We start from the raw sequence: 27,607 nt of genomic DNA on the forward strand, positions 1-27,607 counted from the left end.
AATATAAAATAATTACGGATGGGACAAGCGGGGTCAAAAAGTCAATAGTGGCATAGAAATGTCGTATTTGTGCAAATCGCCTAAACCTCTGTCACGGTCTCACAGAACTAAGTTGGCCCATAACTCTTAAGTACTGCTTAAGAGGAAAACTCACATAAGTGGGGCTTTTATATCTATACCCAGTTTTTGGGTCACAATTGAACCTATACCCACATTGCAAAAAGTTTGCAAGCGTACCTACTTTACGATCAACTTCAAACTTATGGATCTGAAGTTATAAAACAAATGCGGAAGTGAAAAAATTGCACTTCAAATCCACTTAAGGCAAATAGGTCTAAAGTGCAATCAATTGTTTCATGCACTTAAGGCTAATAAGTCTGAAGTGAAAAATTGCACTTCAGATGCACTTAAAGCCAATAAGTTTGAAGTGAAAAATTGCACTTAAGCCCAAAAAGTCTGAAGTGCAACAAACGTTTTCATTAACTTAAGGCCAATAAGTTTGAAGTGAAAATTTGCACTTAAGATGCACTTAAGGCCAAAGAGTCTGAAGTGCAACAAATGTTTTCATTTACTTAAAGCCAATAAGTCTAAAGTGAAAATTGCCCAGAAATGAAAATTTGTTCTTCGAATTATAACAATCCAATATACGATTTAATACCTAAATCTACTCCAAATGAGCTCAAATTTGAAAGATAGCCTCCAAATATCACCAGTAACAAACCCCAATCATCAATTTATCAAAACAACAATAAATCTAATGAACCCATTTTGCAATTAAAAAGAAAAAAAAGAAAAAACCCTAAGCAATAGTAAAAAATAAAACGTCATAACAGCTCTCCATTGTAAAACATAATAAACTACATTAAAATATATTCACAACCACCATATAAAATTATTGTCACCCGAAGAAGAAGAAGGAGAAGACGAAGAACAAAATTAAGGAGGAGGAGGAGGAAGAGAAAGATGCCTGAAGTTGTTTAAGAGGGGGAGGATGCAATGACCCAGTCGGTTGTTTCATGAGTTACCGCCCCATTTTTCCCATTTCTGCTTCTTATTATCTTGTTCGGCTGTATTATATGTTATCGGGTCAATTGGTTCGAGTTCAGAGAGGTTTTGGTAAGGTTTGAGACACTTAGTCTCTTTTGAGTAAGCTTAAGTTGGAAAAGTCAACTGGATGTTGACTTATGTGAAAAAGGGTTCGGATGTGACTTACGATAGTTCGAAAAGCTTCGGGAGGTGATTTGGGACTTAGGAGCGTGATCGGAATGTGTTTTTGGAGGTCCGGAGTAAATTTAGGCATGAATTGGAGAAATTGGAATTTTGGCGTTTTCCGGTTGATAGGTGAGATTTTTATATAGGGGTCAGAATGGAATTCTGGAAGTTGGAGTAGGTCTGTTGTGTTATTTTTGATGTGTGTGCAAAATTAGGCCATTCAGACGAGGTTTGATGGACTTTTTGATCGAAAGCGAAATTTGGAAGTTTTGGAATCCTTAGGCTTGAATCCGAGGGTGTTTTGGTGATTCGACGTTGTTTTGAGTGTTTCGAAGGTTGGTATAAATATTTATGTTGTTATATGACTTGTTCGTACTTTTGGTTGAGGTCCTGAGGGCCTCGGGATAAATTCGGAAGATTTTTGGAAAAGTTTGGCTTTGGAAATGAGCAGCTGAAGTTGCTGCCCCTGTCATAACTGCACCTGCGGATTGAGGACCGCAAGTGCGTGATCGTAGAAGCGTTGGGTAAGCCGCAGAAGCGGCCAAGGGATAGAGAACCAGAAGTCACAGCTGCGGAATCTTGAGCGCACCTGCGAGACCGCAAATGTGGAAGATAGGGCGCAAGTGCGGTTCGAGGAGTTTAATTGAAAACCGCAGAAGCGGTAGCGCAGAAGCGGAAAAAGGGACTGCAGGTGCGAAATCCCTGGGTCAGAAAGTATATAAGGTTTCCTTCGCGAATTTTTTCTAAGTTCTCTATTTTTGAAGACGGGAAGTGAGCTAGGGCAGTGATGTTCAAGGGGAAATCGAAGATTATCAGTTGGGTAATCTACCTAAGCTTCATTACTTGTGTTTATGACCATTTTCCCATTGTTTAATTATGGTATTATTGGAAATTAAGGAAGAAAATTGAGGGATTAGGGCTTGATATTGGAGAGTTTTGAGTGGGGATTTTAGGGGCCATTTGAGGTTCAATTTTGATGCTTTTGGTATGAATAGACTCGTGGGAGGATACAGATTCTACTGATGTAAGTTTTTATGGAATTTTGAGATGTGAGCCCGGGGGTCGGGTTGGACCAATTTCGGGATTTTTGGTATAATTTGATTATTTTTGCATGAGCTTCGTGCCCTTAGCATAGTCTAATATTCTGATTCTGATTTTGGGTAGATTCCAAGCGAGTTGAGGCCGAGGCGAGATGCAAAGGCATCGCGGAGTAGTATTTCATCCGATTTGAGGTAAGTAACAATTTTAAATCTGGATTTGAGGGTATGAAACCCCGGTATTTCATATCGTTTTTGAGAAATGAGGTGACACACATGCTAGGTGACGAGCGTGTGGGCATGCACCAGTAGGGACTATGACTTGGTCAATTCCGTGACGGATATTAAGCCGCGTATTTGATTTGAAGTCGTATGATATTCGCTTTTTTAGAGATTGATACTATATTTTGGTTGTATGCCATGTTTGGTGCCTTGTGCTGACCTGCTTAGACCCTTAGGGGTACTTTTACTATTTTCCTCACTCCGTATGATTTGAAAGCGTACCCTCTTCATGTTTTATCTGTTATTTATTTAAAATCGCTTTTATCACTCTATCTCTATATATGAAACTATTTGGGCTGAGTTTCCTGATTTTACTAATACGCCCGAGTGGCCGTGAGGTTAATGACTAAGAGAGGTTTAAGACCTAATGGTGAAGATTATATATATATTATGGATCAGGCTGCACGCCGCAGCAAATATATATATATATATATATATATATATATATATATATATGGATCAGGCTGCACACCGCAACGATATATATTGGATCGGGCTACGCGGCGCAGCGATATGACGCTTGGGCTGTAGGAGCCCCTCCGGAGTCTGTACACCCCCAGTGAGCGTAGTCGACTATAAACAATAGATCGGGTTGCATGCCGCAGTGGTTATTATGATTTTTACTATTATGAGATATTATTGAGCCAGAGTGCTGAGTGTGAGTACTATTGGCGAGAGCTGAGTCACGAGTGACTGAGAGGCTTGCCCGAAGGACTATATTTATGAGTGATACCTTGCCCGAGGTCCCGTTTATGATATTTTTGTTGCTTTCACTCTTATTTTTATAATTAGCCTTTGTTGAAAGTTGCACAGAAAATGATTCCAAAGTATTTCAATCGAAACTGAAGTTTTACGAAGTAACTAGCTTTTAAACTGTTGGGTTTGACCTGATATTCTGTTGGATACTCTTATATATGATTTTTAACTGCTCGTCACTACACTCAGACCTTATTTACTTTAGTTACTTACTGAGTTAGCGTACTCACATTACTCCCTGCACCTTGTGTGCAGTTCCAAGTGCCCGAGCGACAAAGTGAGGGTCCCTAGTACTATCAGAGCTTACCGGAGACTGCAAGGTAGCTGCATGGCATCCGCAGTCCTGCTTTCCTCCTTCCTATCTTAGTTTTCTACATTTTTAGAATTATTATGTATTAGTCAGTCAGATTGGGTTGTATTTAGAGGCTCTTGACTTGTGACACCGGATTGTTGGGTTGTGTTGATATATTTTTGTACTGTTTTTCCGCACATTTCAGCGAATTATATATTTCTTATGAAAATTCGAGACTTAATCAGTTTAAGAAAATGGTTTTATAAAAAGAACTCAATGTGGTTACTTGTTGGGTTGGCTTGCCTAGTATTGCGATAGGCGCCATCACGACCAAGGTATTTGGAGTCGTGACAGTGCAATTTAAAACTTTTTTAAAAAGTGGGTATAGGTTAAACGAGGGCGACCAAATAGAGCGCCCCGTGCAATTTTTACAAGTTGCATAGGCCCACATTTCTCAAATACTCAGCTCAAGAAGGCCTAGTCCCAATTTCTATTAGGCTTACATTTCTAAGCACGTCGGCCCATGGACCAATATGATAAGAGATTTTTATAGGAATTTTTACACCCTATAGAAAACCTTAGTACCCTATTTATTTTAAATAAATACCATTTTAAAATATTACATCCTATAGATACCTTTTATACTTTATAGCCAAATATCTAATTATAGTTACATCCTACATTTAAGGCACCATATATGCTAAATAATATTTTTCTCTCCTTTTTAGTCTTTTCTCTCACATAATCACAGTAAAATTGACTAACCACGTTCTCTCTCTTTTTGCATACACTTTACTCTTTCTCCCTCAACCCACGATTCATACCTCTCCTCCCACCCAAAATTCTCTAGTTCTCCTCCATTATCACTCCATTACAATCGTCTAGGGTAAGTTTAATTTGTTGATTTTGATAGACGAAGAGCAATTGGTTCAACTGTAGCGGCTCGATTCTGCTTGGCAGTGGTCGTTGAAGTAGGGTTCACAGCTTTTGCGTAATTCATGGCTTCGTTTGTGGGATTTGAGGGCTGGGGATTGTTTGTAGTTGTTGTAGGAGGTTGGGCAGATGTGTTAAGGGGCTGACCAGTCGGAATTAATGGCTGGCCGCCGGCCGGCGAAGCCATCAGGCTGCTTCTCTCTCTAGATCGCCCAAATCGCCTATTTGTATTCAGTTGTATTCGAATGTATTTTTCAGCTGTATTCACATGTATTCAGTAGCATTAATTTATATATTTTAGATGTATTAAAAAGTTATGCGTATTCTCTTGTATTCAGTTTTAATCAGTTGTATTTAACTATTTTATTCAGCAGAAGTTAGTTGTATTTTGTTGCATTCAAGAGTTTTATTCAGCTATATTCAGATGTATTTTGTTGTATTCAAGTGTTTTATTCAGATAAATTAAGTTGTATTTTGTTGTATTCAACTGTATACAGTTCTACTCAATTGTATTATTCATATGTATTTCTCTTTATTCAACTATAATCTTTATTGTGTATCTTTCAAATACAGATTAATGAGGGATCGTTTTAGTTCATTGAGTTAAATTAGGAGAATATCATGTGTTTTGATTTCCTTAGTTCGTGGAGTTAAATTAGGAGAATATCATGTGATTTGATTTCCTTAATTCATGGAGTTAAATTAGGAGAATATCATGTGATTTGATTTCCTTCCGTTTTTAACCAGTTTAACCTTCTGTATTTAACGTTAATGCCGCTTGAATACAGCTAAATACATGTCAAACTTAGCTGGAATTCCAGTTTTTACGCCTATTTTTTGGTTGTATTAATGAATACAACAGCTTAAATACATAAAATACATTGTATAAAAACATAAAAGGTATCTATAACGCGTAATATAGCAAAGGGTATCTATAAATGGCTAATTAGACTTAAAAGATGGTGCTTTATGAAAAATTCCCATTTTTATATACCTATACACTATTGGAAACTTTATTACCAAAAATGACCATGTTTAGTTAATTATCCGACCTAAATAAGTTGTCTACAAAATATAGATATTCCACCTTAAAAGGCTCCCAATCCATTATTAGTGCCTTCAATCAAGGGATTTAGTTATACCTCTTTCCTTTTTTCTCTCCTCTTTCCCCTTTTCTATCCAGATCTTCCGTTATTGTCACGACCCTAAACCCGGACCCGGTCGTGATGGCGTCTCTCGTGAAAATAAGGTCAGCCGACACATTCCCACTTTATTTTAAGCAGTTAAAATAATAAGTATTAAGTCTTTAACATGATAACATCCCAAAATAAGCAGTGAACAGTACAATTTGCGGAATTGAAACCAACACAGCCCGACATCGGGGTGTCACCAGTCATGAACATCTATCAATATACTACAAGTTTTAAGAGTCTACTCAAATTATTACAGAACACTAATAAGAGAAAAGAAATGAGATAGGGTGAGAAGCACGCGGTTGCGAACGCCGAGCAGCTACCTCGTGAACTCCGGAATCTGCTGGAAGCTCTCAACTCTTACCAGCAAGATCTGAAGCGCCTGAATCTGCACACGGGGTGTAATGATTAAAGTGAGTACTCCAACTCAGTGAGTAATAATAATAAATGCAGACTGAGTAATAAGAAACACGAAAAGGCACATCAACAGACCATAAAGAAGCAGTAAAAGCCAGTAAAAATAGTGAAATAGTGAAAGTGTGTGAAGTCACTTCAATTCAGTTTAACTTCTTGAAATGCCTCTTTAACAATTAATCAAGTAAATTACATGCAAACAAGAAAGAATAATCACATAAAGGATTGCCCCTCGGGCAATATCATAGAACAACACCATCCCCTCGGGCTACATCTCACATCACAATGGGTACCTACGCTCACTGGGGGTGTGCAGACTCCTAGAGGGGCCCCTTACGGCCCAAGCGCAATATTAAGTCATCTCGTGCCATAATCACTAGGCTCTCGGCCTCATATCAACAAGCCACCCCGTGGTGTACAAATCTTAGGCCCTCGACCTCATAATCATAATTAGTGTTTCCTCACAACATAGGCCCTCGGCCTTACTCAGTCAGAATCTCACAGCCACTCGGGCAACAGTAAAACATGATGCTCAGCCCAGAATATCATTTAAAATATCATTTAAGTGTTAAAACAGAGTAAACATGGCTGAGTTATGAAAACAGTTGAATATAACATGACTGAGTTCAAGTATAAAGTCAAAACAATGAGGAAATATCAGTAAAAATTCCCTAAGGGTTCAAATAGTTGGCACGATGCCCAAATATGGCATTCAGCTCAAAACATAATGATAACAAATAGTTGTCAATCAAATACGCGGTAAAACAATCATTCGGGATGGACTAAGTCACAATCCCCCAATAGTGCACGCTCCCACGCTCATCATCTAGTGTGTGTGTCACCTTAATATAGCACAACGATGTGCAATCCGAGATTTCATATGCTCATGACAACATTTACAATCATTACTCACCTCAATCGGGTCCAAACTCTAGCCCGCGATGCTTTTGCCCCTCGAATCGGCCTCAACTCGCATCAAATCTATCCAAAATCAGAATCACGATGTCAAAATATGCTAAGGGAACGAAGCCCATGCGAAAATAATCAATTTACAACATAAATCCCGAAATTACCAAAACCCGACCCCCGGTCTCACGTCTCGGAATTCGATAAAATTCACATCAATAGATTCCTTATCTCCCCACGAGTTCATACATATCAAAAGTATCAAAATCCGACAACAAATGGTCTCTCAAATCCTCAAGTCTATGTCTCCAATATCAAGCCCTACTTTACCCAATTTTTAACCCTTAAATTCCATGCTCAAATCCATGAAACAATACCACAAGAACGAGTTTTAGGTCCAAAATCCTTACCTCAATGAAATCCCCTTGAAATCCTTCTTCAAATTGCCCGAAAAGCTCCAAAAGTCGACTTAGAAATGGTGGAATAGCTCAAAAATCGCAAAGGAAATAATTTATATGTTTTGGCCCAGGCATTTCGCATCTGCGGCCCCTTCTACCGCTCCTACAGTACCGCTTTTGCGGTCCTTGAACCACTTCTGCGATTTTCACTTAAGTCACCAAAATTCACATCTGCGATGAGCAATCCTCACCTTCTCTATCGCAGGTGCGGTTGCTGTTCAAATCTCGCTTATGCGAGACCGCACATGCGGTCCCCTAGCCGCAAGTGCTGTTATGATAGCAATGGGAAACTTCAACTGCCACAACCAACTCCAAATCTTTCCGCCAACTATCCGAAATCACCCCGAGGCCCCCGGGACCTCAACCAAAAGCACAAACATATCGTATACCACCATCCAAACTTATACCAATCTTCAAAACACCTCAAACGACATCGAATTAACCAAAACACATCGGATTCAAGCCTAAGTTTCCAAAATCTTCTGAATTACGCTTTTGATAAAAATATACAAAACCTCGTCCGAATGACCTGAAATTTTGCACACAAATCCCAAATGACCCAACGGAACTACTGCAACTCCCGGAATTCCATTCCGACCCCTATATCAAAATCTCACCTATCAACCGGAAACCCCCAAAAATCCAATTTCGTCAATTCAAGCCTAAATCTACTTCGGACCTCGAAAACACATCCCGATCACGCTCCTAAGTCCCAAATCACTTCCCGAAGCTATCCGAACCATCGGAGCTCACATCCGAGCCCTCTAATACATAAGTCAACATCTGGTTATCTTTTCCAACTTAAGCTTACTCAAAAGAGACTAAGTGTCTCAAACCTTACCAAATCATTTCCGAACACGAGCCAACCAACCCGATCACATATAGAACCGATAAATAAAGCAATTAGAAGCACAAACGGGGGAAATGAAGCAGTAACTCATGAGACGACTGGTCGGGTCGTCACATCCTCTCCCTCTTAAACAAACGTTCGTCCTCGAACGAGTCAAGAAACATACCTGAAACCTCAAACGGGTGAGGATATCTACTTCGCATCTCCCACTCGGTCTCCCAGGTAGCCTCCTCCACGGGCCGACCTCTCCATTGCACTTTCACTGATGCTATATCCTTTAATGTCAACTTTCGAATCTGACAACCCAAAATAGTTACTGGCTCCACATCATACGTCAAATCACCATCCAACTAAACCGTGCTGAAATCCAGAACATAAGATGGATCCCCAATATACTTCCGGAGCATAGAAACATGAAATACCGGATGCACACTCGACAAGCTGGGTGGCAAAGCAAGTTCATAAGCCACCTCCCTAATCCTCCGAAGCACCTTAAAAGGCCCGATGAACCAAGGACTCAATTTACCCTTCTTCCCAAACCTCATAACACCCTTCATGGGTGAAACCTTCAATAGAACCTTCTCACCAACCATGTAGGACACATCCCGAACCTTTCTGTCAGCATAACTCTTTTGTCTCGACTGCGTTGTACGAATCCTCTTCTGAATTACCTACACCTTTTCTAAAGCATCCTGCACCAAGTCTGTCCCCAATAGCCTAGCCTTAACCGGCTCAAACCAACCAATTGGAGATCTACACTGCCTCCCATACAATCCTCATATGGAGCCATCTGAATACTCGACTGGTGGCTGATGTTATAAGCAAACTCTACAAGAGGTAGAAACTGATCCCATGACCCTCCGAAATTAATGACACAAGCATGCAACATATCTTCCAATATCTAAATAGTGAGCTCGGGCTGCCCGTCTGTCTGAGGGTGAAACGTTATGCTCAACTCAACCTGAGTACCCAACTCTCGCAGCACAGACCTCCAAAACTGCGATGTAAACTGAGTGCTCCTATCTGAAATGATGGAAACTGGGACACCATGCAAACGAACAAACTCCCGGATATAGATCTCTGCCAACCACTCTGAACAATAGGTAGTACACACAGGAATAAAGAGCGCGGACTTGGTCAGCCGATCCACAATCACCCAAATAGCATCGAACTTCTTCAAAATCCGTGGGAGCCCAACTACAAAGTCCATAGTGATTCGCTCCCACTTCCACTCTGGAATATCCATCTGCTGAAGCAAGCCACCCAGTCTCTGATGCTCATATTTCACCTGTTGACAATTGAGACACCGAGCTACAAATCCCATAATGTCCTTCTTCATTCTTCTCCACCAATAATGTTGTCTCATATCCTGATACATCTTCGCGGCACCCGGATGAATGGATGGCCCGAGCTATGGGCCTCCTCCAGAATCAACTCCCAAAGCCCAACTACATGGGGCACACATATCCGGCCCTGCATCCTCAACACTCCATCATCACCAATGGTCATATCTCTGGCATCATTGTGCTGAACTCTGTCCCTAAGGACAAGCAAATGAGGATCATCATACTGGCGCTCTCTGATGCGATCATATAAGGAAGACCGAGAAACCACACAAGCCAATACCTGACTGGGCTTCGAAATATCTAACCTCACGAACCGATTGGCCAACGCCTGAACATCAACTGCAAGTGGTCTCTCCCCAACTGGAACATATGCCAAATTCCCCATACTCACTGTCTTTCGGCTCAAAGCATCGGCCACCACATTGGCCTTCCCCAGATGATACAATATAGTGATATCATAATCCTTTAGCAACTTCAACCATCTCCGCTGCCTAAAATTGAGATCTTTCTGCTTGAACAAGTGCTGGAGGCTACGATGATCAGTAAACACCTCACAAGACACACCATACAAGTAATGCCTCCAAATCTTCAACGCTTGAACAATGGCAGCCAACTCCAAATCATGAACGGGGTAGTTCTTCTCATAGGGCTTCAACTGACGAGAAGCATAAGCAATAACTCTACCCTCCAACATCAATACACACTCAATACCAACTCTCAAAGCCTCACAATACACGGTATATGAACCTGAAGCTGATGGAAAAACTAACGCTAGAGCTGTGGTCAAGGCTGTCTTGAGCTTCTGGAAGCTCTCCTCACACTCATCCGACCATACAAATGAAGCAACCTTCTGAGTCACCAATGGTCATATCTCTGGCATCATTGTGCTGAACTCTGTCTCTAAGGACAAGCAAATGAGGATCATCATACTGGCGCTCTCTGATCATATAAGGAAGACCGAGAAACCACACAAGCCAATACCCGACTAGGCTCCAAAATATCTAACCTCACGAACCGATTGGCCAACGCCTGAACATGAACTGCAAGTGGTCTCTCCCCAACTGGAACATATGCCAAATTCCCCATACTCACTGCCTTTCGGCTCAAAGCATCGGTCACCATATTGGCCTTCCCCAGATGATACAATATAGTGATATCATAATCCTTTAGCAACTCCAACCATCTCCACTACCTCAAATTGAGATCCTTCTGCTTGAACAAGTGCTGGAGGCTACGATGATCAGTAAACACCTCACAAGACACACCATACAAGTAATGCCTCCAAATCTTCAACGCTTGAACAATGGCAGCCAACTCCAAATCATGAACGGGGTAGTTCTTCTCATAGGGCTTCAACTAACGAGAAGCATAAGCAATAACTCTACTCTCCAACATCAATACATACCCAATACCAACTCTCAAAGCATCACAATACACGGTATATGAACCTGAAGCTGATGGAAAAACTAACGCTAGAGTTGTGGTCAAGGCTGTCTTGAGCTTCTGGAAGCTCTCCTCACACTCATCCGACCATACAAATAAAGCAACCTTCTGAGTCAACTTGGTCAAGGGCGATGCGATAGATGAGAATCCCTAAACAAACTGGCGATAATAACCTGCCAAACCAAGAAAACTGCAAATCTCTGTGGCTAAGGACGGTCTGGGCCAACTCTGAACCTCCTCTATCTTCTTCGGATCAACCTGAATACCCTCACTGGACACCACGTGCCCCAAGAAAGCCACTTAACTGAGCCAAAACTCACACTTGAAAAATTTCGCATAAAGATTCTCCTCCCTCAATCTCTGCAGCACAACTCTCAAATGCTCTGCGTGCTCCTCCTGACTACGTGAATATACCCGAATATCATCAATGAAGACTATGACAAACGAGTCGAGATAAGGCCAGAACACACTGTTCATCAAATGCATGAACGCTGCTGGGGCCTTGGTTAGCCCAAAAGACATAACCAAGAACTCATAATGATCATATCGGGTCCTGAAAGTTATCTTAAGAATATCTGAGTCTCTCATCTTCAAATGGTGATAACCTGAACAGAGAACAATCTTGGAGAACACTCTCGCTCCCTGAAGCTAGTCGAATAAATCATAAATGCAAGGCAAATGATACTTGTTCTTAATTGTTACTGTGTTCAATTACCTATAATCAATGCACATCCTCATAGTGCCATCCTTCTTCTTCACAAATAGAACCAGTGCACCCCAAGGTGACACACTAGGCCGAATGAACCCCTTATCAAGGAGTTCCTAAAGCTACTCCTTTAACTCTTTCAACTCCGCTGGTGCTATACGATACAATGGAATAGAAATGGGCTGAGTGCCTGGCACTAGGTCAATACCAAAATCAATATCCCTGTCCGGTGGCATGCCCGACAGGTCTGCAGGAAACACATCGGGAAAATCCCTCACAACTGGATTAGAATCAATATTAGGAGTCTCTACACCGACATCCCTCATAAAGGCTAGATACGAAAGACAATCCTTCCCAACCATACGCTGGGCCTTCAAGAATGAGATTACCCTACTGGGAACATAACCAGTCACACCTCGCCACTCAATCCGTAGCACACCCGGCATAGCCAATGTGACTGTCTTGGCATGACAGTCCAGAATAACACGACATGGAGATAGCCAATCCATTTCCAAAATAACATCGAAATCCACCATACTCAATAATAAAAGATCCACTCGGGCCTCCATACCCCCAATAGTCACCACACACAACCGCTACACACGGTCTATAACAACAGTATCGCCCACTGGGGTAGATACATAAATAGGTGAAACAAGAGAGTCACGGGGCATACCCAAATAACGAGCAAAGTATGATGACACATAAGAAAAGATGGAACCGGGATCAAATAATATAAAGGCATCTTTGTGGAAGACTGAAACAATACCTGTAATAACAGTGTCGGAAGCAATATCATCAGGTCTATCTGGAAGTGCATAGAAACGGGCCTGACCGCCACCTGATCGACCTCCACCCCTAGCTGGCTAGGCAGGTGGTGGTGAAGTAACTGGCGCTGAAGACGATGGCTGACTCCTCCGCTGAGATGAAGCCGCAAGACGACGAGGACACTACCTCCATATATGACCCATCTCTCCACACTCATAGCAATTCCTCAGTGCTGGAGAAGGGGACTGAACGGAACCCCTAGCACCGGAATGACTAGATGATGCACCTGGCATAGAAGAGCCCTGAACCGATGGAGCACGGGACAAACTCTGAGCTGGAAGGGAACTAAGTGATGACTGACCCTGATGAGAACTGTGTGAACCATGACCCGATGACGCCCCACAATAATCTGGGCGAGCTGGCTTAGCATGCCTGAATGGACGGCCTCTATTGTGTTGAAACTAACCTCTCGAAGGAGCACCACTATAACTACCAGATCCTCGAGGCCTCTTGGCCTCACTCTCCTCTCGCTCCTGGCAACGTACTGACTCAATCTCACGAGCAATGCCTACAACCTTCTCAAAAGTAGCACCAGTCACCCTCTCCCTAGTCATGAGAATATGAAGCTGATAAGTGAGGCCATCCACAAACCTCCTAATCCTCTCTCTATCTATCAGAACCAACCAAACAGCATGACAAGCTAACTCTGAGAACCTCATCTCATACTGCATCACAGTCATCTCTCTTTGACGCAACCACTCAAACTGCCTGCGCAACTCCTCTCTGTGAGACTGCGGCACATACTTCTCCAAAAAGAGAACGGAGAACTGTTGCCAGGTAAGGGGTGCTGCACCAACAGGCCTATGCCTCTCAAAAGTCTCCCACCAAGTGAAAGCAGCTCCAGAAAACTGATAAGTAGTGAAAGCGACCCCGCTGGTCTCCAGAATACCCGTTGTACGAAGCATCCTCTAATACTTATACAAGAAACCCTGGGCATCCTTGCCCTCTACACCACTAAAAGTCGGAGGTTGAAGTCTACCAAACCTCTCCAACCTGCTCTGCTCGTCCTCTGGCATGGAAGGAACTACATATTCCTGAGCAGCTGCGACCGGATGGGCGAGATGTGCCCCCGGTGTCTGAAGTCCCTACACAACCTGCTCAGGTGTGCGAGCGGCGGGATTCTGAGTGCCTCCTCTGTAGTAACTGAAACTGCCTAAGCTAGTCCAGTGCATACCGATAAAATCTGAGCCAAGGCCTCCTGAAGACCCGGAATCACAATGGGCACAACTGGTGCCTGAGCTGGTGCTGCTGGAGCGTCCACAGATGGGACCTGATCCTGAAATGGGGCGGTTGGTGGATCTGCAGGTGCTGCCTTAACTGTTGTGCGGGCCACACCCCTGCCCCTATCGCGACCACAACCGCGTCCTCGGCCTCTAGTGTCCACAGCTGGTGGTACAGGTGGTCGTCCTGACCGGTAGCGTGTGTCCTCACCATCTGTGAGAGAATAGAATAACATAAGTTTAGTACTCGGATCAACAGATTCGCACACAAGAATTTCAAGAATATGATGTTTTTTCTAAAGGTTTTGGAGCTTATCGAGGATAAATACAGACATCTCTGTATCGATCCGCGAGACCCTACTAAACCTGCTCATGACTCGTGAGACCTATGTAACCTAGGCTCTTATACCAACTTGTCACGACCCTAAACCCGGACCCGGTCGTGATGGTGCCTCTCGTAAAGACAAGGCCAGTCGACACATTTACACTTCATTTTAAGCAGTTAAAATAATAAGTATTAAATCTTTAACATGATAAAATCCCAAAATAAGCAGTGAACAGTACAATTTGCGGAATTAAAACCAACACAGCCCGACATCGGGGTGTCACCAGTCATGAGCATCTATCAATATACTACTAGTCTAAAGAGTCTACTCAAATTATTACAGAACACTAATAAGAGAAAAAAATGAGATAGGGGGAGAATCATTGGGCTGTGAATGCCGAGCAGCTATTTCGTGAACTCCAGAATCTGCTGGAAGCTCTTAACTCTCACCAGCAGGACCTGAAGCGCCTGAATCTGCACACGGGGTGCAGGGAGTAAAGTAAGTACTCCAACTTAGTGAGTAATAATAATAAATACAGACTGAGTAATAAGAAACCACGTAAAGGCACATCAACAAACTATAAAGAAGCAGTAAAAGCCATTAAAAATAGTGAAACAGTGAAAGTGTGTGAAGTCACTTTAATTCAGCGTAACTTCTTGAAATGCCTTTTTAATAATTAAGCAAGTAAATGACAGGCAAATAGGAAAGAAGAAACACATAAAGGATTGCCCCTCGGGCACAATGTCAACAAACTCCGCCCCTCAGGAAATATCATAGAACAACACCAGCCCCTCGGGCTACATCTCACATCACAATGGATACCCGCGCTCACTGGGGGTGTGCAGACTCTTGGAGGGGCCCCTTACGGCCCAAGTGCAATATCAAGCCATCTCGTGCCATCATCACTAGGCTCTCAGCTTCATATCAACAAGCCACCTCGTGGCGTACAAAGTGCATACTGTCATAAAGATGATTGTTGTTGTTATAGGCAAAATGTTGTTATAGAGAGGTAAAATGTAACATAAAAAATCGGTTCCGAGAAAAATTAGACTTTTATAGTGAATGACTATTATATATGGATGCTATTATAGAGAGGTTTGATTGTGTGTGTGTGTATATATACATATATATATATATATATATATATATATATATTATTTGTTATAATTTTTGTAAGCGGCTAAAAATATATTTTTAAAAAAATATGAATCTGGCCGATAGATTCTTTTATAGGAATATATACACAAAAGGTAATTAATTTTTTTTTTACAAAATATATATAACTTTGGTCAAAATTTATAATTTATCTACAACTTGAATACAATTTTTTTAATACAAGAATTCGGTCAAAACTATGATTTACATATAATTTATGCACAATTTGTATATAATTATGCTAGTTGTATATATCTTGTGTGCCGTCTCTACACCCGTCATACAAAATATATAGAATTGATTTATGTATTATTTTTCTTCGAGTTTAATCTAAGATTTTAACGAAAATCACCTCGAATCTTTATCAATTTTTTTTTAAAATTGATATATAAACTCTAAAGGATATTTCCAATCATTTTCAGCAACTCCCAATTCAATCAAATAATAATTTCGCAAAATTCGATTTTCAAATTTAAAGTTTCAAAACTTAATGGTTGTCAATGAAGAAATTATCATCTAGGTAGGCGTACTGATATTGATAACTGACATATTTAGGCGGCCAACGGCTTATCAGAGAAGTTAAAAACAGTTAATTTAGCAGAATTAGTACCTATGCCCACATTGCTGAAGCTCTAATAGCCAAGTGTTATGTGTAACGATCCGATTGGTCGTTTTGTTTTCTAGAACCTCGTTCTCTTAAATAAGACTTCCCGTACTTGCTATAACTGAATTATAACTTGTGGGGATGGTTGGTTCGGGATTTGGAAGAGTTTGGGATGAAATCGGAACACTTGGTTCCTTAAGGTTGGCTTAAAAGGTCAAGTTTGTATTCGGTCAACGTTTTGAGTAAACGACCTCGAAATCCGGATTTGAAGGTTTCAACAAGTTTGTATGATGATTTCGGACTTGGACGTATGTCCGGATCGGGTTTTAGATGACCCGGGAGCGTTTTGATGCCTAATAGTGAAAGTTGATTCCTTAAGGATTTTGAAGTTCTAAAATATTTGGTTTGGAGCGGATTTTTGTGTTATCGAGGTCCGAACGGAGTTCCGAGACCAGGAGTGGTTTTGTATTGTCATATAAGACTTGCACGCGAAATTTGGTGTCAATCCGAATAGTATATTTGTGTCGTCGCATTGGATGTGAATTGAAGAACTTGAAGTTCATAGATTTGATTTAATGGATTTTATGGGGTGATTCTTATATTTAGCGTTGTTTTGGGCGTTCCGAGGGTTCGAGCGAGTCCATTTTATGATTTCAAACTTGTTAGTACGTTTGGGCGGGGCCCCGGGGCCCCCGAGCGTCAATCGGGCAAGGCTTGAGTTGAGTTAGAAAAAAAAATGGAAAGAGCTAAAGCTACAGGTTGTTGTCATAACTATACCTGTGGTTGGCTAGCTGCAGGTGCGAGACCGCAGGAGCGATCAACCCTTCGAAGGTGCGGCCCTAGGGGAGGAGCCCAGGAACCGCAGATGCGGCTCCTTTTCCGCAGAAGCGGAACTGCAAAATCGTCCCAGACCGCAGATGCGACCCCAGTTAGCCCAAGCAAGTCCGCAGATGTGGACACTTCCTCACAGAAGCGAGACCGTAGGTGCGGTCCCCTAACCGCAGGTGCGGAAATCACAGAAGGCAGTGCCTTCATTTAATACGGGAAATGTGTCATTTTTGACACATTTCATTCAATTCTTGGGCGATTTGGGAGCTTTCAAAGAAGGGATCTCGGCCTAGCATTGGGAGGTAAGTAATTTCTACATAATGTGAGTTTAGTACATAGTTTAGGGGTAGATTACACCTTGTAAAATTAGTAAAAATTGTGGGTTTAGAGTAAAATCTAGGGTTTAGATAAAAACAAGATTTTACCACGAAATTTGTTATGGAATGAAGTAAAAATCATATATTCTTGATCCTTAGGTTATGGGTAATAACTTTCTTCAAAAAAATTTGGAATCTCGGCATGTAGGCCCGGGGATGAATTTTAGGAGCTTTGCATTTAGGGTTGGGAAATTACTCTAATAGCTAGAATATGAACTTTTGAGCCTGTATTGACTAGTACTTATTCCGTTTGATTAGTTTTGGATCGTTCGGCTCCGAATTGAGGGTTTTGAGCACGTTCTTGGGTTTGGAAGTAAGCTTTGGAGCCAGGTGAGTCTCCTTTCTAACCTTGTAAGAGGGAAATAAACCCCTAGGTAAATTAAATAAATGTTTGTGACTATCTGTGGGGGGGCTACGTACTTATGTGGTGACAAGAGTCTGTACGTAGCTACTATTATGTTAATTATCCGGGTAGTTTATGACTCGTATCATGCTATACATGCAAATGCCTATATTTTTGCTTGCTACTGAGATCGCTTAGAACATGCTAGAAATTGTAAATAATTATAAACAAATGTACGCACTTACTTGAGAACTTGTATGAATTTATTTGATTATAAATGAGCAATGTGGGCTTACTTGATAAAAATTGCTATTTGTGGATCGGGCTGATCGCCTCGGTAGAAATAGATGCATCTACGGTTCTCACCGTTCGACCCTCTGGTAGTGCACAGTTATTTTTATGTTGGACCGGACCGTACGACCTCGACATAATGTACGAATGTTATCTATGTGAAATTTTCTCAAGATTTACTCTGTTTAGATGCTTTGAAGTGCAAATTATTATATGACATGACTGAAATTGATATATCGTTTTCTCCTTGATTATGAGATTGTTATTATATTCATGCTAACCATTCTTAGTTTAAGCCTTATATATTATTGATATCGACCTTAATACGTGTCAAGTCGACCCCTCGCCACTACTTCTTCGAGGTTAGACTGGATACTTGCTGGGTACATATTGTTTATGTACTCATATTATGCTTATGTACTTAACTGTACAGGATCTGAGGTAGGTGCATCTAGTTACCCCTACAACGCGCGTTCTTGATTCTTGATCGAGATCTCATGGTGACCTGCCCCTCCTGAGCCGATCAGCAGCATATCGGAGCTCACTTCTTTTGTTGTTGTTATGTACTGTCTATTCTGTTTCAGGCAGTAGGATAGTGGTATTTTGTATATTCTACTAGTTGCCCTAACACTTGTGATACTAGTTCCTGGCACACGCTATAAACTATCATTTTGGGGTTGCATTTCTATTGTTATGAAACTGTTGATTATCGATTGATTAAAATATAAGTGGAGTAAATGTTGGAAATGTTTGAATAAAAAAAAATGAAAACTCACTAGTAGTTAGTGTTGGCTCGCCTATCCATGGTGTTGGGCTCCATCACGACCTGAAATGGAATTTGGGTCGTGACACTATGGTTTCTCACAAGGATTTGGAGACCAATACAAAAATAAAATTTGAAGCTTTGATGAAGCTTTCATGTAACTAATTACACATCCCCAGAATAACTGGAATTTGGATTGTTTTTTTTTTTAATTGTGATGACCCAAAAGGTCATCTCGTGTTTTAGAACCCAATTCGGGGTTCTGAGATTTTCAAAATCTCATTTTCTTTCTTCTCGATTTGCGTGCACCGTCCGAACGCATTATCGAAAGGCTTTTATGTGAAATTTGAAAAAAAAAATAAGTTTTGTCTTTAAAAGTGATTTAAGGTTCCTTCGGTCAATATTTTGAGTAAACAGACCCATGGGACCGTTGTAAAATATGGGACTTGGACGTATGCCCGGAATAATATTTAAACCTTATCTATGAAATTTAATGAAAAACGGAAGTGATTTGACGCGATTCAGACCTTTGGATAAGAAAATAGGAAGTTTGAAAATATCTTGAAAATTTCATGTGTTTTGGTATTGAATTCATAGTTCTAGGTGTTATTTTGGCGATTTGATTGCACAAGCGAGTTCGTATGATGTTTTAAGACTTGTGTGCATGTTTGGTTTGGAGTCCCGAGGGCTCGGGTGAGTTTTGGATAGGCTACAAAATGATTTTGGACTTAGGAAAATGTTGTTGGTATGCTTCAGCTGTTGCAGGCCCCTGATCTCGCAATTGTGAGATCAGGCATCATAATTGCGAGTCCTGTAGGGTCCGCTTTTGTGAGCCTTCCTTCACAAATGCGACTAGAAGGCTAGGTCAGCAGAGTTTGCAAACGCGAACAAATCTTCGCAAATGCGAAGTAGTCAGGGATGAGGGATCATCGCAAATGCGACCAAAGGTTCGCAATTGCGACAGTAGCAGAAAATGCGGTAGGTTCGCATTTTCTACGCATGTCTCGCATTTGCGAAGCTCAGGTTGCAAATACGACATCTGCAACTGTGCAAAAAGAGACTTAGACAGGATTTTTGATTCACTTCTCAAATTTCAAACCCTAAACTTCAAGAGGCGATTTTCCAAAGACCAATTCTTCCCCAAATCATAGGTAAATGATTCTTAACTCAAAATTCTTTTAATCTATCTCATCTTTTACAAGATTTCATCACAAAATTTAGGATTTTTCATGGTGGAATTGGCTGTTCTTGGGTAGAATTTAATGATGGGTTTTCAATATCTTTGCCTTATGCTTCTTATGTTTTGATGGTCTAACAAACTTATTGTTAAGAACCAGATAGAGAACCTGACTCACTTGGTACACATCTTTAATGAACAAAGTCCAGTCTGATCTCCAGCAAATGAACTACTACAAAGAGGAACATAACAGGGACCTGATCCCTTGGTGTTCTCTGACAGAAGTACGAGTCAACAACAGTTGGAACACAAATGCAGAAAGTGACTATCTGCAACGGTACACGCGACAGTGCAGCAGACCATGCGACAATCACTTCTCATTGGGAAGAAGCGTGTATCAAGAATTGACATCACCATTGTGATGTCTTTTGTAGTATAACAACCTGGTGCAAGTCACAATATATTTACTTGAGAATTTAGTGATATTCTCTCAAGCAAAAAAGCGTTCATCCAGCATTGAAGTCACAAGTGTTTCAAGAACAAGAAGGCAACTCCACTAAAGGATCTGTTTCACAATGAGTCTATGTTTATCCGTAGTTAAGTTGTAATCTTGTTATTTGTTCTTCATTGTAACTCCTATCTTGCTTTCTTAGAAGTTGTGTTTTAGGAAACCCAAAAATCACAAACCCTCTAAGTTTGTGTTGTGACTAGAGTTAGTCATAAGTTAAAGTTTTTTTAACTAGAGAGTGACAAAGTGGCTTGTGGTAAGAGTATCACAAGTTAGTTAAGTTGAAGTCTTTGTAATAGAGTCATTACAAAGTGGCTTGTAATAGTGAGATTACAAGTTAGTGAAGTTGAAAGTCTACAGGAGCAGGTCGTGGTTTTTCTCCCCTTTAGTAGGATTTTTCCACATAAAAATCTTGTGTCTCTTTTACTTACTACTTCATAAGTGTTCTCAGTAGAAACTCATAGAGGATCAGGTGCTCTATAGTTTGGTGGACTCATACAAACTAACAATTGGTATCAGGGGAGGTTCTTTCTAAAAGGTTAACACCTAGAAAGGATCTCAATGGCAGCTCCACCCAACTTTGAGGAAGGATAAGCAACGTACAGACCTCCTAGATTCAATGGTCAGTACTACGGCTGGTGGAAGACTCGTATGCATGATTTTATAATGGCCGAAGATTCAGAACTATGGGGTATCATTTGTGATGGTCCACATATTCCTATGAAGAAGCTTGGAGAAACTGGACCAATGGTGCCGAAAGACAGAAAGGAGTACAGTGATAATGACAGAAAATCCGTAGAAAAGAACTATCGCGCCAAGAAAATCTTGGTATGTGGTATAGGACCTGATGAGTACAACAGAGTCTCAGCTTGTGATTCTGCCAAAGAAATATGGGAAGCATTGCAAACCGCACACGAAGGAACTACTCAGGTTAAACAACCCAAGATTGAATGCTCACCACCAAGTATGAGCTCTTCAGGACGAAGGATGATGAGTCTATATAGGATATGCACACTGGAGCACATCCATCATAAATGAGCTTCATTCACTTGGAGATGTTATTCCCAAAAACAAGCTTGTTAGGAAAATTCTCAGTGTTCTACCTGGTTCTTGGGAGAGTAAGTTAAATTCCACCACTGAATCTAAAGATCTACAAACTCTAACCATGGATGAACTGATTGGAAATCTGAAGACATACGAGATGAAAAGAAAGAAAGACAGTGAAAGGAGAGAGCCAAAGAAGGAAAAGAACCTGGTACTCAAGGCTGAAAATAGTGACTCAAGTGAAGAAGATAGTGATATGGCCTATCTTACTAAAAGGTTTCAAAAAATGGTTCGAAGGAATGGTGGTATACAAAAGAGGGGCAGTTCAAGTAAGGCAAGGAACAATGATCTATGTCACAGGTGCGAAAAGCCAGAGCATTTCATCAAAGACTGTTCACTTCTAAAACATGAGCAATACAAACAAAACCCTGACAAAGAAGCAAAAAGGAACTCGGTTCCAGATAAACGATTCAGTTGAAAAAGTACAAATGACAATATTGTGAAACAGGCTCTTGCTGCTTGGGGAGACTCCTCCAGTGAATTAGAAAGGGAACCAGATGCAAAAAACAACTCCATGATGGAAGTGGAAACTGAAGCAACAAAATATGACTCACTGTTCGCACTGATGGCTGAGTCTGACGATGATGAAAATGATGAGGTAAATTTCAGGGATGTTCAAAAAAAACTGAAATCCTACTCTTCTAATAAGTTAAGATCATTAACAAATGTTCTAATTGATACATATTATAGCCTTGATAGTGATAAGGCAATCCCGACCATAAAACTAGGAGAAGATGAACAATCTAGAGATGATCCGGTGGTCTGTGTAATAGACCTAAATGAGACTATAGCTAATCTTGAAAAGGAAAAGGAAGTTTTGAATGAAAAATTAAATAGTGTAGAAAATAAGAGAGATGACCTTATGGTAGTGGTAGTTGATTTGAAGGAACCCATAGAAGGTCTTAGCAATGAAAAACACACTCTAGAAGAGAAAATTATAGCTACTGAGCAAGAAAGGGATGAGTTTTTGGTAATAATCACTGACCTAGAGGAAACCATAGAGGAACTCAATTTAGAACATAGGAATGTGAGTCTTGGAAAAGGGAAGGAAGTAGCTAGTGAGACACACATCAAGCTTGAGAAGGAATTAATTGATGTGAAAACTAGTCTATGTGGTGAACTTGAGAAAAATAGGCAACTTCAAGCTGAATTGGAGAAAGTAAAAATTGAACTTGAGAAATCTCTGAAGTGGACCTAGTCCTCAGATGCTGTCACTGCCATGTACTTCAACAATAGTGGAAACAGGCAATGAATCATGTTCCAAAAGGAGAAAACTCCCTACAACCCTCACAGCAAGTAAGTCACTATTCCTGATAACTGGCTGTGTACCCACTGTGGGAACAATGGGCACTTCAAAGAAAACGGCCAGGCCAGGGTTCAATCTATTCAGGAAAACAAAGTGTTTACTAAAAAAGTGACTACTAAAGAGGGATAAGGTATCGCTCGCAAGAAACAAATATTGCCTGCATGGACTAGAAAAGCTCTCATCCATCCCTTTTCTCATAACAAGCGACCCAAACTAGTCTAAAGAGGGACCAGGTATCGCTCGCAAGAAACAAATATTGCCTGCATGGACTAGAAAAGCCCTCATCCATCCCTTTTCTCATAACAAGAGACCCAAACTAGTTTGGATTCCTAAATCTAACCCATGATTTATATGTGTAGGGAACAGTGAGAAGAAGTGACTGCAATGGTTCACAAACAGTGGATACTAAAAACACCATGGACTGTCTCTCACTGAAAGCCCTACAGAAAAGAGAATGTATCTTGTATATGTATAATAAAAAAAGGAAAAAGAAAAGGGGGGGTACAGTCTCAGTGTTGAAAAGATGGAAAGTCTGTGTCAGACTTAATTGAGAACGTGTGCCATGAGAGCTGCCTGAAGCACAGTCTCTTGAGTGTGTCTCAAATCTGTGTTAAAAGGAGCAAAATGGAGTTCTTATAAAAAATGCACATAGTTACCAATCTAGTAATTGGTGAAGTGGCTGTAGTCGCCAAAAGAACAAGAACATCTACTTTGCTGACCTTAAATCCCTACAAACTGGTGATATGAGCTGATTAAAGGCTATTGATAATGATGCTAAACCTTGGCATAAATTATTGGAACACTCAAGGCTCTCACTTCATAATGAACTGACTTAGAAGAACCTGGTTCGTGGGCTGCAAAATTCAAGATCCACCTGGACACTGCTTGTTAGAGGAACGGAAGATACTTTTGAAGTATGTGTGACACTTGTCAGGAAGATCTAAGTGAAGACGAAACTGAAGGAAACATGTATCAGATCTGACCACATGATAGAATATGTCAATGACAAGATTTGATGGGTCTAGTAATGGAAATGGGATCACTCACAATTCCTCAGCACCAAGGACTCCACAGCTAAATGGTGTTGTTGAAATGAAGAACAGAAATCTGGAAGAAATGGACAATGCTCATCAATAGAGGAATTGCCAAGGAATTATGGGTAGAAGCAACATACACTGCTTACTACTTGGCAAACCGTTACTATGATCAGGTCCATCCTAAAATCCCCAAGAGCTGCTCAACAAAAAACAATCAAAGATAACTCTTCTAAGAATCTTTGGATGCAAATGTTATGATCTCAACAAAAGAAAGAACCAACTTGGGAAGTCTAATACAAAAAAACTGGTGAAGAAATCTCTCTGAGATCTTCCCCGTAAAGCAAAAGTCTATCAAGTCTGCAACAAAAGAGCACAATATGTGGAAGAAAATGGTCATGAGCTATTTAACTAGACTCCTTCTAACAATGAAGGAAAGAGTAACGATCAAGATAATGAACTACTTTCTGTCCTTGGGAAATATCTGATGTTTCAAATGGGAAAGCTGATATGATGAGTCAGATGAAGGAGACACGTGAAGACAATGCAACATTCTCTTCCACTTATCAAAAGGAACATGGTACTTCAATTACTACCACTGAAGCTGAAGAAACAATTGGAGATGTAGTGCAAGGTACTCCACAAGTAGCAGAACAAGTAGTGCAGGGAAATCCACTCAATTTACCCAGTTCCTCCACTCGTCAAACTTCAGTCCCCATTTGGAAACACAAAAGATCCCATCCACTCGATAACATAATCACCTCTCTTGATTCTGAATTTAAACTAGATCAAAAGCCAAAAAAATAAAAAAATTCCCTATTACTTTTTGTATTTCTATCACAGATAGTACCCAAAATCAAATCCCAAGGAATCTCACTTGAAGGCTGCCAAAAGAATTTTGAGATACCTTAAGGAAACACAGGACCCGGTCCTGTATTACCCTTCAGGTGACAACTTTAAATTTCATTGGGTATGCTGATGCTAACTATGCAAGTTACCTTGTGGACAGGAAAAACACTTTTGGAATGGCCACTTTCTATGATCATGTCTCATGTCTTGGTGCACAAGGCAGCAAACTCAGTGGTCCCTGAAATGGCTAAAGCATAATATGTACTGATTGGGTACCTCCTCTATATGGCAACACCAGTACACTCAACTTGGACAAGAAACCAGTTCAACACAAAAAGACCAAACACATTGATGTGCGGCATCATTCTTTAAAGGAAAATGTGGAGAAAGGGTTGATATGTATGAAGTTCTGCAGCAGAGAAGACTAAATTCCAGATATCTTCACCAAAGTCTTGAGTAGGGAACTCTCTGAAAGAAACATGATGAAGCTGGGGGGGTATTGAAGCCAAATTGAGAACCTGATTCTCCATCAGTTGGCTATGAAAATTATCTTCAGGTAAAACGAGCTAAAGTGTTTTCTATCCAAGCCTAACTCACATCGATACCATTGCAGGTAAACACTCATGACGATCATAGAAACTAAAGGTGCAATTATGAATTGCAAAAGAAGAGCTGCTAAAGTCGTTTTCAAAAAATGTTCGGGCATCAGGTTCTTGTACCACAGGTTAGTAGTAATGTGTTGTTTCGCATGCTTTCTCAAAAAGGGTTAACAAAATAAATTCAACTGCCACATCATCCAACTTTTCAAAATCTGCATGTCATGTCTTGTCCTTCAAATCCCTTCATCCCTTCTGCACGATAACATTTTCCCATAAACCTACCGCCATTTTTAGGATTGTCCAGAACCCATTTCTCTCTCTTCTTATCATTAGCCCTTCTTCCCAAAACACTCCTTTTCTCTCTCATAGCAAGTCATGAACCTTCATCTCTTTTGTATCTCTGTGATCCTCTCTTCATCTCTTTGTCACTCAACTTCCCTATCAAATCCTCCTATAATGGCAATCGAACGATCGCTTCCTTCTCCCACCATCAACACCACTCTTACTTCCTTATTATCCTTAAAGTCATCTCCATAAATTTACTCTCCCACTCCTTCCAATACTATTGCACCCACACATGTTTCCTCCTCATTTCCTATTGTTTTTCCTTTTCTGTCAAATTGTCTCCTTTACATGTGTTGAAAACCCCATGTCTCCTAATTCCTCTGATCTCACCAAAGAACACTCAAAAAGGGTTACCTCTCAGGTTTCAGAGGTCTCTGATGATGATCCCTGATCAGTATCTGAACTCCTCCCTTTTGGATTCAGTGGCTCTCACAGAGTCACCAGAAAAGGAAGCATCACACAATATCATGGCTATCGCTGCTAAAAGCCTGTTGAATGAAAGAACCTATCTCTTGTCTGAGTATTAGGGGAAGAAACTCCATTCCTAGGTAATGAAAAAACCATGGTACTCTTCGAGTCTCTAATCCATGAAACTGTCCCAGAAAAACCTGCTGGAGGACCTGATTATCGTCCAGATAAATCCACTCCTAAGCCTCTTGATTACCCTAAGTCATTAGAATGCTTTTCCAAGTCACCCTGTATCAAGTTGCAACAGAGAGAGAGGTTCGAGTCTACATTGCAGAAATGTAGGAGGAGTGTCGAGACAAGGAAGAAGAGGTTGATGAGTCAAAGAGAATTTGTTACTGATAAGAACATTCCAGTAGGTAAGGTTGACAAAGATGCTCTAAAGGAACCATGTTCTTAGTATAACAATCTATAAAAGCCCAGAAGTATGTGGATGAATCTTCCAATGAAGCTATTGAGAAACAATGTGGAGCATCCGTGAAGTCAGCAATAAGTCTAAGAAGAGTCTAGTTAAGCAAGCTATGTCTGAAGACGATATTGTGTGGTTGGTAAGCCAGAAAGGGAAGTCTGTTGAAGGATCTAGAAAAAGAAAATAGGAAGCTGTCCCACCCTTTTTTTTTAAAAAACTCACTAACCCTCTTAAAAATATAAAAAGATTTGTAAAGCTCAAAAGGATTTTTAATTAAAAAGTGACAAAATTATGTCCAAAAGAAAATAACTCAGGGTTGCCACCTGACATTTGTTTCGTGTGCCAGGTCACCATTTTTAAAAATAATTTTCCTTTTAAAACACTTTGGACTCCAAATTATGCCTGCACCAGAGATTTGGATAAGGGGGTTCATTTGACTCGGGGAGAAGGTGTTAGGCACTCCCCAAGTCTAGAAACTAGTACGGTTGCATAATTGATCTAGCCGACTTTTAAAATATCCAAGTTGGGCTAAAATTACGGAAAAGTAAAATAAACACACACGAGGCTCGAGGTCATTCCCACCTAATAAAAAAATAAAAATAAAAATAAAAATACTACGAGTTCTACAATCGATCTCCAAGTACAAATACTTCAGGGCATACCCCAGAATAAAATATATACAAATCCTTCGGGGTATTCCCCGGATAAATTTAACCTCTGGGAACGACCTCTCGCCTCGAAACCAACAAAAATCCTAAGGGTTGTCTAACCAAATGTGGTCGGCCTAAGCATGCTCCTAGCGGACAATGCTATTAAATAAACAAATGAAAGAAAACTAAATAAGGTAGAAGAAAATTCTAAATCATGCTCATTCCTTTCTCAACTTCTCATTTTATTATTAGACCAAGCCCGATAACTAAAGCATGGAGACAAAATCAATTGCTACTGGGCTTCGGCTTCTCCCCATTCCCGCGGCCCAATATCATTCGGGATAGTCCAAAGTAAGATACAAATCACACAAATGAACATCAAATAACTAAAACAAGGAAACAATGGAGAGATAACAGTAAATGATCAAAATAAAAGAAGGTGAATCAGCAATATGATATGAGCCATGACCTCCACAAATTATTCCTACTCCTTAGCGTAAAGAACCTAACTCATAATTTTCCAATTAAATCCATATTCCTAATTCCACTTTACTGTTAATCTCACTCACATAGACCCTACGCAAGAATCACTAACACA

The 27,607-nt window shown here is 40.6% G+C and overlaps 1 protein-coding gene across 1 annotated transcript; it reads left to right on the top strand.

Moving 5' to 3' along the window:
• Positions 1–20,914: 20,914 nt before the first annotated feature.
• On the top strand, positions 20,915–24,799 carry LOC104250161 (GRIP domain-containing protein RUD3-like). The gene is made up of 6 exons (XM_070149822.1): positions 20,915–21,212; positions 21,304–21,503; positions 21,801–22,511; positions 23,018–23,114; positions 24,198–24,326; positions 24,702–24,799. Exons 1-6 carry the CDS (start codon positions 20,915–20,917, stop codon positions 24,797–24,799), a joined length of 1,533 nt encoding a protein of 510 aa, XP_070005923.1.
• Positions 24,800–27,607: the final 2,808 nt, after the last annotated feature.

This window comes from Nicotiana sylvestris, chromosome 6 (assembly GCF_000393655.2).
Source record: "Nicotiana sylvestris chromosome 6, ASM39365v2, whole genome shotgun sequence".
In the NCBI taxonomy this organism is placed as follows: Eukaryota; Viridiplantae; Streptophyta; class Magnoliopsida; order Solanales; family Solanaceae; genus Nicotiana; species Nicotiana sylvestris.